We start from the raw sequence: 18,461 nt of genomic DNA on the forward strand, positions 1-18,461 counted from the left end.
TTTTTTGTTTTCAGATTTTCGAAAATCACTACCATTTTGCACATCACAAAGTTTCCAAGCGTTCACTAACACCCTCGCAGCCGCATCAGACACGCCTTGATGAGGATCACAGGGTGCATTGGGCTAAGCAACAGCAAGCCAAGTCGCGTCAAAAACGTGACTACATACGTATGCGCCCGTCAAGAACATCATCGCGCGCACTCTCACAGGTGGATACAGTTCCTTTGAACGACCCAAAATGGGCGCAAATGTGGTATTTGGTAAGTATCAGCTGTCGGATAAGCCACAGCCTTTCATACTCCATTTGCTCATATATAAACTCATATAACTCTGACTTGTAATTAGAATCGCGGTGGCGGTTTGGATATGAACGTAGTACCTGCTTGGCAGGCAGGCATTACCGGTAAAGGTATTGTGGTTACAATACTTGACGACGGTCTGGAATCAGACCATCCAGATATCGAGCATAACTATGTAAGTTCAAAATCGCTTGAAAATAGAACGCAATTAAATTCGCTCAACATTATTGCCTTATTTAGGATCCTGATGCGTCTTACGACGTCAACAGCCACGACAACGATCCAATGCCACACTACGACATGACCGATTCAAATCGTCATGGTACGCGTTGCGCTGGTGAAGTGGCCGCCACCGCCAATAACTCAATCTGTGCGGTTGGTATTGCATTTGGCGCCAGTGTTGGCGGTGTCCGAATGTTGGATGGCGATGTGACGGACGCCGTCGAGGCGCGCTCCTTATCATTGAATCCGCAACACATCGACATATATAGCGCGTCGTGGGGACCCGACGACGATGGTAAAACGGTAGATGGTCCCGGTGAATTGGCTCAACGCGCCTTCATTGAGGGTGTAACGAAAGGCCGGCAAGGCAAAGGTAGCATATTTATTTGGGCTTCGGGTAACGGTGGTCGTGAGTTCGATAATTGTAATTGTGACGGCTATACAAACTCCATTTGGACACTGTCAATATCTAGTGCCACCGAAGAGGGTCATGTACCCTGGTATTCGGAGAAATGCAGTTCCACATTGGCGACCACATACAGTAGTGGCGGACAGAGTGAGAAGCAGGTGGTGACGACAGACTTGCATCACTCGTGTACGGTCTCGCATACAGGTACCTCAGCGTCAGCGCCGCTGGCCGCCGGTATAGCAGCGCTAGTGCTCGAATCGAACACGAATTTGACGTGGCGTGATTTGCAGCATATTGTGGTGCGTACAGCCAAGCCGGCTAACTTACGAGATCCAACATGGTCGAGAAATGGGGTCGGCCGACGCATCAGCCATTCGTTTGGTTATGGTCTCATGGATGCGGCAGCAATGGTGCAAGTGGCGCGTAAATGGAAAACTGTGCCGGAGCAGCAACGTTGCGAAATCAATGCACCACATGTGGACAAGTAAGTGGTGTTATGCTTTTTGGTGAAACTAAACGAATCAATTTCTTCTCTCTCCTTTTTATAGAGTCATTCCGCCCAGAAGTTATATCACATTACAGTTAACTGTAAAACACTGTTCATCCGTCAATTATCTGGAGCATGTTCAAGCCAAAATAACATTAACATCACAACGTCGCGGTGACATTCAATTGAATCTCAAGTCACCGGCAGGCACCAAAGTTACTTTATTAACATCACGGTAAGTCGTATCCCTAAAGACAGTTGCACTAGATCAAACCTAACTGGTTATTAGAGATCGATAAAGATAAGATCCTCAGTAGAAACAGGTAAATATATTGATCCCATTGGAATAGGACGAATTGTCGAGTTTTAGGCTATATGGATAGGTTCCCATCAGCAATTTTGAAAACAGCAATTTCAATTTAAAAATAAGTTCTGTACATAACTAGTCATGTATATTTGCAATAAAAGTATATACACATGTAAATAAGTAGACTACATAGCCAAATATTGGAGATATTGTAAAGTTTATCGCTAAAAGAACATAAAACATACAAAATATTCAAAGTAAAAAAGAAAATTGCCCAAAAATGGCGTACACGTTGTAATACACCTACATACACGCATGCATAACAAAGGAATGTTAACAAAAATTTCAAAATACAAATTGCATTGCATGCAGGCTCCTCAACCGACAGTCATTGCGCCTCGGTCGATGGCCCAGCATTCGCATAAACAAAAGGCTCAAAAATACACCCGAAACATGCTGTTGGAATTCAATTTGCGATTACACATAGGACATTTGCCCTGACAGCTGACACTCTGCCTTATGCAGCGCTTGCAAAATATATGTCCACACTGCGTGACCATCGGCCGATGCAACAGATACGAGTCCAAACAAATTGAACATTTGAAATTTATATTATCTTCACTAACTCTACTATTGCTGTTGTTGTTGCTGCTGCTGCTGCTGCTGGCATTGCGAAATTGTGTATGCTCCGATTGTTGTTGAGCAATAGAGTTGGCATCGCCATTTGTAATTGCACAAGTCCCCCCAATACTGACGGTATTCACATTTGTACCGTTAATTTGAAACGAACTGTTGTCACTGTCATGATGTGGCTGCACAGCCTGAAGCGCCTCGCTAGTTGGCCGCTGGTACGGCGTGCTCTCTTGCAGGCGCGACTCGCGTCGATGGCGATGGTGGCGTCGATGATGTCGCTGCTGTTCTGCACGCACACTACTCAGTAGATGTTGTGCCAAATTCAGCAAATTAGCAATTTGTTCGGTCACCGGCGGTGCATCGGATGTTGTGACCGAGCCTGGTGGTATTGCTGACGTTGATGTGCTAGATGTCGCTTCCGCCGGCGCTAACGTTGTAATCGATGAAGCTGCACTAGCCAGTGCACCAGTGCGCTCTCCACTAGTATGTTCTTCTAAATTGACAGCAGTGCTGATTCGGGTATGCGGCCTAGCATCGCCGATTATGTTACCATTATAACATGGTTGCACTGGTCGAAACTGCATCTTCAACTGAGATTTCTGTCCCCTTAAAGACATTCTTAGACCTTTCTAAACTTCTTCGTGATATAAATTTAAGATTTTGCTTCAGATTTCACTGTGTTAGATTTCTTTATTTGATGTTTCGAATTTGCAAATTTTAAATATTGGTGGCCGTTGAAATTTGCTGACTGGTTCTTGATTATATGTGAATAGGTAATTAATGCAAATGATTTTAAAATTTTTTGATTATTTTAAAATTTTATTTTTTAATATTTTCATATGAGAATTCGTTCCAAAAACAGATTTTGAGTACAAATCGCTATGTGACTAGTCAAAAATGTGAGTAAAGTGGAATTGTCGAAATTACCGAGAACGTAAATATGTAGATTGGGACAATTTTGAAATGACTCTTTTTAAATAGAAAATTGAATAGTCACAGTAGGAACGAGAATTATCGATAGTTAAAATTCTAAAAATTTTCTACTGACTCTCAGAACCAACATTCTTTTTTTCCTATTCCATTGCTCCTACAAGAGGTAGGAGAATCATGCTTCAGCACTATCGAAAAATTAATACCCCAATTTAAGACAAAATCAAAAGATTTATTCGCAGTTTAAAGTAATAAAATTATCAAAACTTAAAATGGGGCTAACAAGGAACGGTGTCTAAAAAATTTTTTTTATTGCTTTTACAGTATACATGATGTATCTCGTTCTGGTTTTAATCAATGGCCCTTCATGTCCGTCCATACTTGGGGAGAATCGCCACACGGCGATTGGCAACTGGAAATACACAACGAAGGTCGTTATATGGGTAAGTCATGTCATTCATAAATTAATTAAATATATATAACTTCACACCATATATATTACCACGAACTATGTAACTTGGCCCTGGTTGGACCAAACTATAAATAATTTCTTAACTTGCTGAATGTTATTAACCACTTACGAATTTCCGAATATACTTACATGCTGCGCTTGTGTGATAATATGACAACATCAAAATAATTTATATTGTATTACTAATCTAAAACAACAACTACAAAAAAAAACTAAAAACCAATAACCACAAATGAACTTGCACTAACTATATAACTATACAACGTGTAATTGTTGCAACCAAACACAAATAACCAACAACAAACGAACTCACTCACCGACACGCGTGCATTTCGTTTCACCGTTCCGGCGAAAAGGTCACGCCTTACTACGGGAGTGGTCGCTAATATTCTACGGTACCACGCTGCCGATCGACCCCAATGACCCCGTGTCGACGCCACGCACCAATTCCGCCGAGAACACCACGCCAAATTCGAATGCGGCGAGCACCACAACGAACCTCCATCAGATCTACTCGCCGCAATATCCGCGCATCTCGTCCAATAACGTCGGCAGCAGCAATGCAGCAGCTGGCATTGTTGGCGCCATCAACGCGATGCCGGGTGGAGGCGTGAAAATTCCCATTAAATTGCCGACACCGTCGAACAAATCCGTTTACACAGCCGCGAATGGCGCAAATAATCCATTGTTGAATGTTGCTAACGGAAATAGTAAAAAGCAACAACAAGTATATAAACAACAACAACAACAAATACAATCGCCAAGTTATCAGCAAATCTCAGCGACCTATGGCGTTATATTGGGTTCGCAGAACGGAAAAACCGGCAAGGGGGGCAAGGGTAAGGGAAAGTCTGGGGAGAAGGGCAATGGCGGCAAGAATGGTGGCGGAGGAGGTGGTAACAAATCGTCAACTAACAAAAAGGAACAGCCAGCATCGGCAAATGCGAAAAATAAATTCTACCGCATATCACAACAACAACAAAGTGGAAGCGGAAATGGCAAGTCGACCGGAAAATCAGCACAACAAGGCGGACGCACGAAAGCGCAGTCAGCGGAGCGTTTGCAAGGCTACGACGACAAGATAAGTCGTAAGGTGGTTGGTGAAATAACCACAACAACAACAACAACTACAACCAGTACTGATGTACGCATAAGCAACAACAGTCAAAACGGCAAAAAATCCAACAAATCCAACTCGGCCAGCTCTAGCACCGCCATCGCGAACAATGCGGCCAAAACTGCAGCCACACAAGTGACCAACTACTCCAAGTTGCCTGTCAAGGCGACGAAACAAGTCAAGGAGTCATTGTTACCATTGCAAACGCACGAAAAACTCACAGTTGCTTCATTCGCCGATACGCGCATTCCCAAACTGTTCGAACATTACGAGAAAATACAAGCAATCTTCCCGGAATTTCAACCATATCAAGGACCTAAAGGGAAGGATATCACGGCAGCTGCAGCAACCGCAGCCGTAGCGACGAAAGCCGAAAAACGTAAGCAGGCCGCCACGGCGGGCATTTCGCCGCTGGACTACGAAGCTGAGACCTTCCGACCAATGTTGGGTGCGGGTAATAGTGCCAGCAGTGAAAGCCCCAGCAATAACAAAAACAGCAACAGCGGCGGCAGCGCTTCGAAACCGTCACGTGAAAATGCCAAAAAGTCCTCGCCCAGCTTTGTGCCCGATCAGAAGATCATCAAGAAGCAACAATTGCTGCTGGCAGCAGCAGGAATGAGTGGCGGCACACAACGCCCTATTGGCGGTGTACTCGGTGTGCTGCCAAATCGCAAGGACAGCAGCGATAGCAATGGTAGTGAAATTTGTGCACGGAATGCTTAACGTTTTCTTTTCGGTTGTCTTTGAGATTTTTAGTGCGATGCATTTTAGTGATTAATTTTCACTTGAATTTTTGCTTTTTTATTTTTTTTTTGTAGCAAAGTGTATACTCTTAGCAAGATTTGTCAGTGCTATAAAGTTTTTTGTCCGGCATATAAATTGGGCTCTAACTCTGGATAAAGAAGTTTGTAATATCTCAGCAGTGATTTCTGCACTCGCTGTTTCGACTTTCAATAAAAGTTTGCCTGTATTAGCAGACTAAGTTCTTAGTACTTTAATTAAGAATTCCTTTTCAAAATTCATTATTCGCTCTTACCATCGAGGCTAGCGCCTGTAAACACGTTTATCAAGCTGTAAATTCCACTCAATTTGAGGGCCATAAAAGTCACTGCATATGTCACTGGAAAAATCAACTGCAGTCAGTCAGCAATACAAAGGCATTTTTCCGCTAATATACGCACGCTTTGTTGATATGCAAATGTGAATAAAAAACGTGTGCTTGAAGAACGAAATGCTTGCAATCACTTCACTCTCCAACTGACGCTGACACCACTTGCATGAGCGGGCGCGTATTGGCCATCAATCAAGGTACTCTAACGCAGATCGATATCCCGACTTTTTTCGCTATCGCCAACCTCTTGTACTCGTACATACCGATGTGTACTGTTATGGGCGATGGCAGATTACTACTGCTTGACAATCGGGCAATTTAAGTGCGACAGACATTCCTACGCGATGGCAATCAATCAAACTGCCGGATAGTGATGCTGGACTAAGAGCAGCTGCTTTTGTTGAATACCTTCACAGTTCGTCATTTTGGTTTTAAGAGGAACTCACGACTTTTTGAGTTGTTGAGCTGAAATTGTGAATTTTTCATTCGAACAACTACCAAGGCAATGGACATATATGTATAACACCACTACATATGTACGTACGTTTGTACTGCTGTAGTCCTTAACGGCTCTTACTCAAGCGCTCGAGCGATTGCAATTGGCCCTCGAACTTTACAGAGCGCCATAAATTTTTAACTTGCACACATTTAAAATATTTATGAGCTTCAGTCTACACTTTCTCTTCGAAAATGCATCTACATTTGTATGTATGAACGCATATACATATATCCTGCGTGGCAAATTTACCTTTAGTTTAACAGCAATTTTTACTTTTTGTATTTTTTTTTTTGTAAAATTTTTCGTATTTTACCCAACAATGGGTACTTTGTTCTACAAATCTTTTAATTTTATTTTCACCCTTATGTTATTCCTTATTATGTATATCCTTATTCCGTTTTAGTCTAAAAATTCCCATTTTCATTTTGCATGCTAAGTTTTTAAGCTTTGCAAGAAATTGAAAGGCAATGGAAACAAATAGTTTCAGCAAATCTAACAATTTGCTACTAAAACCACACACGCATACAGTCATAAGCATACTTTAAAAGCTTTGATTTATTTTCTAACACACCGACACACACACACACACACGCATACACTTAACAGTACTCAAGTTGTTTAAGCTCCAATAAATTTTGTATTTTATTATTTCTAGTATGAAAACTATAATTTTCGTAGAAGCGTGCTGCATTTACGCACACATGCATACACTTTTTATTATTTTTATTTTTATTACATGTATTAATATTTATTTGGTATACACTCGCAAATGCATATTTAATTTAGTTTAGTTGTATTTTCTTAGCGTCCTCTATCGTCAATTTCTGCGTAATATTCTTATATATTTTGATTGAATTTTCATTTGCATTGTTCCATTTGTAGCGCAAATCACACAATGGGACTTAATTTTCTATGGCACAGAAACACCCGCCCAACCGGAAGACACGGTCCATATTAGCGACGGTCTATTTGGCAATGATATGGCGCACAACGACATCGAATACGATGCCAATTTGCAATGGCGAAATATGCAGCAGGTAAATATTTACTACAGCTTAGCATAATATTGACGTACTCATATACTTAGATATACAGGCAGGTTCTGTAATTCACTTCCGAGTGAAATTCAAGCAAATTCACTTTCAATCAGATATTTCGTATATTTGGTGTACTGAATTTCGATTTAACTTTTCAATTTTCACATTTTTTTTAATTTCACTTTCACTCGGATTGCAGAACCTGCCTTATAGCCATATAGCTTGATTACTTGTATATTTTCACATTACTTATATATTGTATGATAATTTACCTTTATGAATAATAGTTTATGTTAATCACTCTTATACCCTATTTGATTTTCCATTCGTTTACTTTTAATGGGTAAAAGGTAGCAGAGCCTGAGGGGTTCATGTATAAATTGGCCAATATATAAGAAAAGGCTTCCCGATATGCGATTGTTTTCGAAACTCGAAACCTTGAAGCATATAATTAACATCCACGCCATCAGTAGCACCAATGGTTTTTTCAAAGAGATTAAATTTGTTAAAATATCTTTAGTCGTCTCAAGTTAATTGTTCCAATTCAAGCTATTTTGGCCAATTTGTTCGAGGTTCCCCGTTGTTTAGTTTTTTTAGTAACTATGTGTTTAAACAAATCTAAAGACGTAAGAAAAAGTAAGTAAAAAAAAAGATAACATTTTACTAATTCTTTTTGGCCGGGTTGTTTGCTAGAAACATTAAGGTTATATAGTTAACCGATCTGAACAATTTCTTCGGAGATTATATTATTACCTTAAGCAGTAATCCACGTCAAATGCGAAAATTTTCCATACAAGCCATTGATTCCGATCGTTCAGTTTGTATGGCAGCTATATGATATAGTGGTCCGATATCGGCAGTTCCGACAAATGAGCAGCTTCTTGAAGAGAAAATAGGTTAGGTTAGGTTAGGTCTGTAGGCAGATCTCTGCAAAACAGAAAGATCTCACTTAGACAGCCTGGCGCTGTCCATTGTGGTACCAATAAAACTCCCCGTGGATCAAAGACCTTTAAGATTCAGCAAACCGCTTGGAATCCGTTATAAATTTCTTAAGACTGGTAATATCGATTCTAGCCAATTCGCTAGGATCGTCGAAAAAGGGCTTTCGGAGGTGTTTGAACCTCAGTCTGGCAAAAGCTGGACAGTGCAGTAGGAAATGCTTAGATGATTCCATCTCGCCTTCCTCCATACAGCTTTGGCAACTGGCATCTGCCACGATCCCAAGTCTAACCGCATGGGTACCCATTGGACAATGTCCAGTAAGTACCCCTATGATTGCGCTGAGATGGACCTTGCCCAGAGAAAGCAGTTGAAAGGACCGCTTACGCTCCACAGAGGGCCAAAAGGACCTCGCCACTGCACAAGTACTGGTAGTTGACCAGCGCTTGACGTGCTCATGCGTAGTCTGCATGTCCAGCGCTCTTGCGCAGGTGGACCATGGACTACCAATGCACTCCCATTCCGACGTCAATGTAGCTAGGGTACCCTCCCTTGCAAGCTTGTCCGCTATGCAGTTACCAGCGATCCCGCGGTGACCGGGTACCCACACTAGTCGGATTGCAAAATAGCTGGAGGCTATTAATAAGGATCAAAGACACTCCTTAACTAGCACAGAGCGTACCGTCATCGATTCCAATGCCAGTATTGCCGCCCTGCTGTCGGAGTGAATACATACCTCTCTAAAAGAGGTAACCATACGAAGCAGTGCGTCCACTGCTACTTTGATCGCAGCGACCTCTGCTTGGAAGACACTACAGTGGTCAGGTAGCCTAAAGCTGGTATTGATAGAAAGCTTTCTGCAGAAAACTCCCCCTCCCACCTTTCCCCTAAGCTTCGATCCATCCGTGAAAAAGCTGACTGCACTTTTCCTCCATTGACTTCTACCCACCCACATATCCCTCGTAGGTACATGTGTAGAGAAGAAGCCTCTAGGGGACGGTTCCGCAGTGCAGTGGTCCAAGTTGTCAGGGATGCAATCGAAACCGACGGAGAATCTCAGAATGCCCCTGCTTGGGACCGATCATGTACCCAGCGTCTCTGAGTCTGACAGCGACCTTTGCCGCAGTGCACCTACCGGCGATATCAACAGGTGCGACGTGTAAAATGGCATTTAGAGCCATTGTTGGTGTTGTTCTTAGCGCTCCGCTGATTCCAATGAGAGCCGCTCTTTGGACACGCTCCAGCTGCTTAGCTAGTGTGACTTTCTCGAGTGGCCTCCACCAGACCACAACGCCATAGAACATTATAGGTTTAATAATGGTCTCATACAACCATAAAACCACTTTCGGTGAGAGACCCCACCTTTTTCCAATAGCCCCTCTACAGCAGTAAAGAGCTACCGAAGCCTTTCTTACCCTCTCCTCGATGTTTGGCTTCCATGAGAGCTTCCTATCAAGAATAAGCCCCAGGTATTTCACCTTATCCGCAGGTTGCAGACTGGAGCCTCCCAATGAGGGGAGAATAACATTTGGAATTTTGTATCTTCTTGTGAATAAGACGAGTTCCGTTTTACTCGGGTTTATGGCTAAGCCACTTATATGCGCCCAGCGGGTTACCATTTCTAGGTAACCTTGGGTCATTTCATATACGGTGTTTAGGAATTTTCCTTTGACCAAAAGGGCTACATCGTCAGCATAGGCCGTCACTCGACAGCCTTGATTTTCAAGTTCCTTCAGGAGGTCGTTCACCACCAGGATCCAGAGCAAAGGGGAGAGAACGCCACCTTGCGGGGTACCCCTATTTACAGTCCGGAGCGCATTTACGCTTCCCCACTCCGCAAAGACAGTTCTGTCGCTGAGCAGACCGTAGAGATAACATCTGCAAAATTTCAATGATATCTTAAAAACTGAAGGCCTAGTTCGTATATATACAGACAGACAGACAGACGGACATGGCTAAATCGACTCAGTTCAACATACTGATCATTTATATATATACTTTATAGCATCTCCGACGCTTCCTTCTGGGTGTTACAAACTTCGTGACAAACTTAATATACCATGTTCAGGGTATAAAAATGGTATCGGATAAAGGGGTTAAACTATATATTCAGATTTTTACTAGATCTAAAAATACCTAACTAGCCTTAAGCCTGCTTAAACTACTTTAACATTGAAGGCCCTAACAATCAGATCATTAATCCCTGACCTTAATACTTCCCAACTTCGTTTTTAGAGATTCGTCGGTGTAAACCAAGAAAATTACAAATTTTCGAAGAAAATACGATTTCCCTGCTTGTATTCCAGTGAAAGTTAAAACATTTTATTTAAAGGCCATAAAGTTTAAAGCGCCTCGTTGAGAAAATATCCTTGTGGTCAGGAACAACTTGCTGCACATCGCTTGCATTCTTGAGTGCATACTCGGAAAAGCTTCTACTTCTTGCATGTCCAACACCGCATAACAAGCGTTGTGCAATTACGGTAAACATGCAGACACACACACACTGCTTACGGAAGTGTGTGAACCACGGCAGACACTGCATTTATGTACCGTATATGTTTGTTTTTGTTGATGTTGCTGTTGTTTTAGGTTTATGGTGAAAACAACACTCACAGAAATTAACATGGCAAAGGCAAAGGCCAAACTTGCGTTGCGTGTTCAACTGCACAGCATTTTAATGTGGCCTCTCGATACCAGCCCACATACTGTTACATTCCGATTTACATATATATGTTGGCACAGCTTTGCGGGCAGTTTGTTGTGAGGCGCAAATAACAGCAGAAATAACAAGAAGAAGGTGGAAGCAACAATATTTCGATAGACCTTTGGTCCGAGGAATATGCATTGGGCCGTGGCGGAAGGGGGAGCTTTCAATTTAAATGTTTTTGTGGTGAGGTAAATTACAACGCTTGTCCTGCGGCAACTCTTGTCAACGAGGCAGTAAGGTTTATGAATTTTTAAAATCTCCATTTAATTTGAATAAATGCGCTTGGCACTGAAGCCACCGAGTGGCTGACTGATTTTCTGCTTCGATTTGCATGCGGCAGTGCAGATTTTCCAGGCCATTTCACCGGCATAATGCGAAGTTATTACTTGGCGCAGAGACCGATTTGCAGTTAATAAATAATTGTAAATTAATTTATTTATTTCTTTTTCGAAGCCACGTTAGTGATGTAGAGAATTACGGCTTCTTTATAACCTCTCTTTGTGGGGAGTCTTTCCATATTTTTGTCCACTGAGTTGAAGTAAAATGTATTAAAGTAAAAAACTCGCATAAATTAGGTGCATTGGAATGTGCGCTTTACGACAATTTACCTCACTTTTTCCGCCAGCATCCACATCGCAGTTAGTCTTCAGTATTTGTATGTACATATGTCCGCAGGCCGACAACAATGCTTGATATCCGTAATGATGCTGCTTTTGCAATTTCATCGCCAGCAGACCACCAATTGAGCGCTGCCAGAAAGCATTACATAAATGGGAAAGCAAAATTCAGCAATAGGGTCGTCCATAAGTTTCATACGAGTAACATGTTTTATATGATAAGGAACTTATAAAAATAAAATAGTGAAGAAATATCAAAATATATTAGACATAATTGCTGAAATCTTCAGTCTCATATTAGATATTATTACGATCAAAGTCATCCTAGCAAGTCGCGACTACCCAAACTCCACTACATTGCAAAAATTAGCATAGAAACCGACTCAGGCACCCGCTCTCTCTCGAGAGTTTCAGGTAATTTTGTCACTACGACATTAAGAAATCCATTGAACTACAATAAAATATAATAGCCGATTTAATAGACAACCGACTTACTGAGATACATAATTCCCAAGATGTGCTGCCTGAATGCAACTCTGAATGTATGTATATATCCTTTAATACTAATTTATTATAACAAAGTTCTACGAAAAGCGGTCTACCCTATTAATGCAAGTATAGAGAATGCATGATGATTTTCCGAAATCTGCATTGAATTCATTTTTGGCAATTGCAATTCGCTGTGATGTGTTGACAACATTGCCAGCGGGCAATTTGCCAATGTCGCTCGCTCATTCGACCGCCAAACCCGCTTTTGCTCATCCAGTTCAGTGAGCTGCCATATACGAGTACAGGCATCCTGCTTTGTGAGTTGTTCCCGCAAACCGTCACTGGCGTCTGTGGCTCTTTATTCTGCCAGCAGATCTGGTTTAGTTGGTTGAATGAATGCCTGCCGCCGCTGGTTAGTTGATGGCGGTTTTTTTTTGCTTAGCTTCAATAAAGAAAACGAGAAATAAAGTGATAACGAAAATGAATGAAGAGCCAAAAAACTGTAGTCAAATAAATTAAATTTGATGAAAATAAATTTGGATGTGAACGTATACTTTTTATTGTCAGCAGCATTATTATTATCCTTATCACGTGAAGTGGTAATCCCATTTAAAGGGAATGAAACACGTTAGCTTCACGTAACAACACCATCAAATTTGGCAATTATACGTTACTTGCGTCACTTAAAGACTCAAATTCGAAAGAATTTATTGTTTCTGATTTTCTCCTGATGACCTTTCATTTCTCATATCAGGTTTTCAATGCGATATTTAGGCCGCTATGTTTGTAGGAAAATAAAGATTGTATCCTTTTAAGAATAGATTATATATATATATATATAAATAAATATAAAAATCGCTTTAAGCGATTATAGCCGTATCCACCGGAGCGCTCCCCTCGTTTATCCTTTTTGCTTTTTGGTGCCAACTGGAAACACCAAGTGAAACCAGGTCACTTTCCACTTGATCCTTCCATCGGAATTGAGGTCGTCCTCTTCCGCGGCTTCCTCCAGCGGGTACTGCATCGAACACTTTCAGACCTGGAGTGTTTTCATCCATCCATACAACATGACCTAGCCAGCGTAGCCGCTGTCTTTTCGCTGAACTATGTCAATGTCGTCGTATAAATCTTACAGCTCATCGTTCCATCGTCTGCGGTATTCGCCGTTGCCAATGTTCAGAGGACCATAAATCTTCCGCAAAACCTTTCTCTCGAAAACCGCAAGAGTCTTTTCATCGGATATTGTCATCGTCCACGCTTCAGCGCCATACAACAGGACGGAACCGCCATACAACCGTTCCCACGACAGTCGGTTCTACGTAACCGGAACGGACCCGGATTTTTATCCGGCCAAGGTCTGTCAAATCGGCAGCATTCCTCAAAATTATTTGGGGAATGTTTTATGCCGCTACAACAACAACAACAACGGGAATGATAAGCGACTTATAGAGTTTGATTTTGGTTCGTCGAGAGAGGACTTTACTTTTCAATTGCCCACTCAGTCCAAAGTAGCAACTGTTGACAAGAGTGATTCTGCGTTGGATTTCGAGGCTGACATTGTTGGTGTTGTTAATGCTGGTTCCCAGATAAACGAAATTATCTACAACTTCAAAGTTATGACTATCAACAGTGACGTGGGAGTCAAGACGCAGCGGATTTCCCCTTAAACTCAATGTAAAACGGATTACAATTAATGGAAGCCGAATGCAATAAACCTATATGGAAGCATGCGTGCAGAAGCAAATTTGTTAGAAAAGTTGTAAAACTGTATACATATATGTATATTATATATATAATATATCTGACTATATCCATGTAAAGCAGATAATTAATGTTGCACGAGCGCCACAGCACAAAAAAATTTAGTATCCACTCTAGTCTCTCTAAACTGAGCTTAATAGCAAAACGAAAAATATAAAACTTGGCAACTGCAGAGTTAATAAAAATAAAAACATTCGTAGAAATGCCGCAACAAAGTTGAAAAAATCTAATAAACTAAAAGTTGAATAACCTGCTGCTGCCAATACGTCTGCCACTGAGCGCTGCATTTGCGCCGGCTGCCACGGCTGTTAGCATTACTATCGCTATAATTCTCTTGGCAACTTTTTCCACTGCTTTTAACTAGTTTTCCTCCTATTTGACTTTCTAGTTTTTTACACAACTTTGTGTGCGCTGCTGGTTACGATTTTTGCGTTTCATTAATGGGCAGTGAATAATGAATATACATACATATGTATGTACATGTGGTATGTGTGTATGTATGTACAAATGCACATAGATAAAGCAAATAAAATGAATGGCGACCGCAGCAAAGCAACAGCACTCCACTACATACAAGTTGGCAGGACACACGCGTGATAGTTGCCACAGTTGTTGCATGCGAAATGCAAGAATAAATAAATAAAATATAAACACTTATGCATGTCACTGTGTATGTGTGCGCACAAGTTAGCAAAGCAAAGCCAACGTAAAAGCAAAATACATTATGTGTTGCGGCCATGCAGCTAAGACCCACGAGATCCTTTAAATTTACGAGTGTATTTAGGATAGTTGCATGCATGACACTTGTCGGCGTCTAAAAGCAAAGCACACACGAACGAGACTAAGCAGACAAACGAACAAACGGACAAACAGGACGCCATAGCATAGCACATAGTTAGCCCCCTTCGTGGCGGTTGAGTCACATAGACAGCCCCCTGTAAAGGCAGCTAGCCGAAATATGCGCGCCATTGGTCATGCCAACGTTTGTGGCAGACAGCATGGCAACATGCAACATTCCGTGGCATGCCGAACACGCATACACGCATATGTAGGTATTTATGTATGTATGAAGGTCTATCGGTACGTAGACCGAAATGTCTGCCGCCGGCAAATACATTCCGCTGCAACACTGGAAACACACACAAACACAACGTGAAGTCAAAACGCCCAACAAAGTGACCGCGCAGTGTCATTTCGGCGCAACAAAGTGAAAACAACAAAAGCGAATATGAAAGTCGCAAACTACATACTAGCAAGTTGGACAATGTTGCCATTTTTCTTACGCTTTTCTCTCCCTTGCGGCGCTACAGTTTGTAGTTTGCTTCTTTTTGGCATTCCCTGGCGTCTATTTTTCACTTCTTAAGTTCTTTCTCTGATTTTCGTCACTTTTTCACGGCTACTTAAAGTTATTCTTTAGCGATTCTCGTTGTTGTTGTGTTTTATATAGTTGCCAGTTGAGGCGCTTGTTGCTTAGCTGCGCAAGCCGGATACAAAATCCAAAGTTTGCCAACACAATCATACACACTTGGACATACAAATACAAGTGCAGGAATATGCACTTGAACTTTGCCACTTAGCTGAGACGTGCATTTTCACGCCGCTTTTGGTCGATTTTCTTACAATTTTTATACATATTTATGTACATACATGCATACATATGTATATACATATGTATTTACTCATGTGAAAAGATAAATATTTAAGCGTCAACTTCGAAAGCGCAACATAAGCGGTGATGACCGTGAAAAGTACGTGCCACTAAATAAAAAATAAAGTTTTTAACAGTTCACACTTGCATCTTTTGAGTATTATTTATCATTCTCACATTTTACTTAGTTTTTTATACTCTCACAACATGTTGCGCAGAGAGCCCACCTCCCATACAAATGTAATGTTGAAAATTACTACAAGGGCTTTAAGGGGTTATATACAGTTAGACGACCGAAAAAAAGTGAATTTTCCAGAATTTTTTCTGAGAAAACTTTTTAATTTATTGATCCAAAAATTTATACACATATTATGGTATCTTTTAACTGTATTTTAAGACTTAGTACTAGTAAAAATATTTATTTGAAAAAGAGCTACAGCTGATCTCCAGGAGCTCATCTCAAAAAAGACGTTTTGCGGTGACCACTATATCTCGGAACTGGATCATTTGAAATTAAAAAACCAAACTGATTTCGTTAAAATAATGTTAAATCTAGAAATTAATCGAAGGAATAAGCAAAATAAAATTTTTTGACAAAATGGCGGTTTTCCAAAAAAAAAAATCGATTTTTCACCGAAATTTCGGCCTTAAATTGTTTATAAAAAAAAAATATTTATCGGAGAGAAAAAATCTTCGATTAATTACTAAAAAATATATTTAAGAAGGTCGTGTTAAAATTTGAGACTAATCGGTCTAGCCGTTTTCGAGTAATGTTGGTCACCGACTTTGAAAACACCATTTTGAGAAAAACGCGTTTAAAGTTTGGACCTTGTACTTCTAAGCACTCTGAAACGCCTTTTCAAATTTTTCATTTGCTTGTAACTTTGAAAATATTTACCGGAACGATATGAAATTTTCTGTGTGTATTCTTAAATATATGTACATTAAGAAAATGAAATAAAAAAATCGATTTTTTTTTAATTCTAACTGTATATAACCCCTTAATGTAGTTAGAAAAAACTACAAAAACAAAATTTTATGGTAAATGTGGTACAGAAAGGCTGCACTCAAATATGTAATTTGAATTGGGCCTGGTTCCGCCTGCTTATGGTTCAAAAAGCTCAGAAACTGCTCTACCAATTTCGAATTGGAATCCCAATGGCAATGTTTGTACTTTTGTACTACCTTCCTTATACCACACTTTTAAAGCCCATCTGATTCGTTCTCTTTACAATATATAAATTAAGTACCCGTGAAGTTGTCGGAACAAAACGTTGCACAAATACTGTGTGAGTGGCATAGCCCGATCTACAAAACGGCGAAATCGGACTATAACTTTTCAAGGTCGCAGATATTGCACTTGAGGACCATATGGCTAGTCTTTTATAGAACTTATCGGTAAATCTCAACGATATTCTAAAGAAATTCAAAGAAGATCTGTTTATCTACTTATGTGCCTCTGTGCCAAAAAGTATCAAAATCAGGGCAATAATAAAGCTCTTCCTCCCAAATACCTCATATACTTTTTTTCAAACTACCATATATACCGGTTAATATGTGAGCTCTCATAGCAGAATTAAGTGCACGTATAATCTTGGATATGGTGTATCTTGTGATGAATATGGTCTAGGAATTACCTCAGCCCCCATATACGTATCGAGGGATTATGATCGATTGGGTTCCAACATCAATCATCATCATGAAACATCATCATAAATCTTTTTGAACATCGCATTATTATTATATTAGCATTTATATACAAAAGTTGAACTACATAGTCGGCTTGTTACTAAATTTTCAATTTCTTACTTCACTTGCAGGTTGAACCCAGTGCGATGGCTAATGATAAGACAAATGCGTCGTGTCTGAAGGCGACATCCGACCAAAGATGTTTAGGTTTGTGTTTAATTTTCTTATTATTAACACAATTACTATTAAACTTCAATAGCAACAACAACAATAGCAATGACAAAAATGGCAATAGATAGACACAGTTATTGTAATGAACAAAACAAAGAAGAACTCTGAATATGCAAAAACTGTATAAAGTAAACCTGTAAATTGATTGATACCAAGCCAAAAAGCAAAAACAAAAATATAAAATTAAAACTAAAATTAAAATTAAATTACAAAAAAAAAACAACAAACATAATAATAAGAAGTAGGCTATAACACAAATTGAGTAAGCCGCGCAAAATTTTTCTAAAAGCAAACACATTTTGCAAAAATTTTATATTGAGATTAAAGCTTAGACAAAAAAAAAACTAGTTGCAAAAACAAACAAAAAACTGAAAATAAAAGTTGTACTAGAGTTGTACAGTAAGCGTAAAAGATACGATGTCTGTTTGTAATGTGCGTGTAAATTTTCTGTGTAATAATGCAATTTGACGCTTCTAACAATTTTCTTGTAAAAATATTTTCCTTCAAAGAGCTGTGTAGGTTAAAGGAAGGCAGTGAAGAAAGCGAAAAAAACTTAACCAAACTACATTCGCGCATAAGTGTCCAATTTGTTAGGTTAGTTCGGGTTATATAAGTATAATATACATATGAACAGAAAATCGAAAATACACTTAAGCAAAACTCTAAGGTAGCTAAGAACATGCAATTTTTTGATAACACAGCATTTTTTTCGAGAAATGCAAAAATTTTGAGAAATAAAAAAACAGCTTATCAAGTATTTGTATAATTGTCAGAAATGATGAACACACTGAAAGGTTGTTTAAATAGTGTACTTTAGACGAGACATCAGGAAATTAAACAAAACATATAAAGCAACA

At 40.0% G+C, this 18,461-nt stretch overlaps 2 protein-coding genes across 5 annotated transcripts in view; one reads left to right on the top strand and one right to left on the bottom strand.

Moving 5' to 3' along the window:
• The window catches only part of LOC105208452 (furin-like protease 1), a 307,454-nt gene that overhangs the window by 273,923 nt on the left and 15,070 nt on the right, over positions 1-18,461 (top strand). For all 4 annotated transcript variants that reach the window (XM_054225764.1, XM_029037878.2, XM_054225778.1 and 1 more), the window contains 7 exons: positions 15-260; positions 346-474; positions 540-1,414; positions 1,479-1,652; positions 3,612-3,730; positions 7,369-7,523; positions 17,505-17,580. In XM_054225764.1, coding sequence (XP_054081739.1) covers positions 15-260; positions 346-474; positions 540-1,414; positions 1,479-1,652; positions 3,612-3,730; positions 7,369-7,523; positions 17,505-17,580 — 1,774 coding nt within the window. The remainder of the gene's footprint in view (positions 1-14; positions 261-345; positions 475-539; positions 1,415-1,478; positions 1,653-3,611; positions 3,731-7,368; positions 7,524-17,504; positions 17,581-18,461) is intronic.
• Positions 1,844-3,212, bottom strand: LOC105221575 (serine-rich adhesin for platelets). The gene has a single exon (XM_011198644.3). The coding sequence runs from the start codon at positions 2,972-2,974 to the stop codon at positions 2,159-2,161; it is 816 nt and encodes a 271-aa protein (XP_011196946.2). The 5' UTR covers positions 2,975-3,212; the 3' UTR covers positions 1,844-2,158.

The sequence above is a fragment of the Zeugodacus cucurbitae genome, chromosome 2 (genome assembly GCF_028554725.1).
Source record: "Zeugodacus cucurbitae isolate PBARC_wt_2022May chromosome 2, idZeuCucr1.2, whole genome shotgun sequence".
Lineage (NCBI taxonomy): Eukaryota > Metazoa > Arthropoda > Insecta > Diptera > Tephritidae > Zeugodacus > Zeugodacus cucurbitae.

Excerpts from the sequence above, each read along its gene's own strand:
- LOC105221575 (XM_011198644.3), bottom strand. The coding sequence starts at position 2,974 with ATGTCTTTAAGGGGACAGAAATCTCAGTTGAAGATGCAGTTTCGACCA.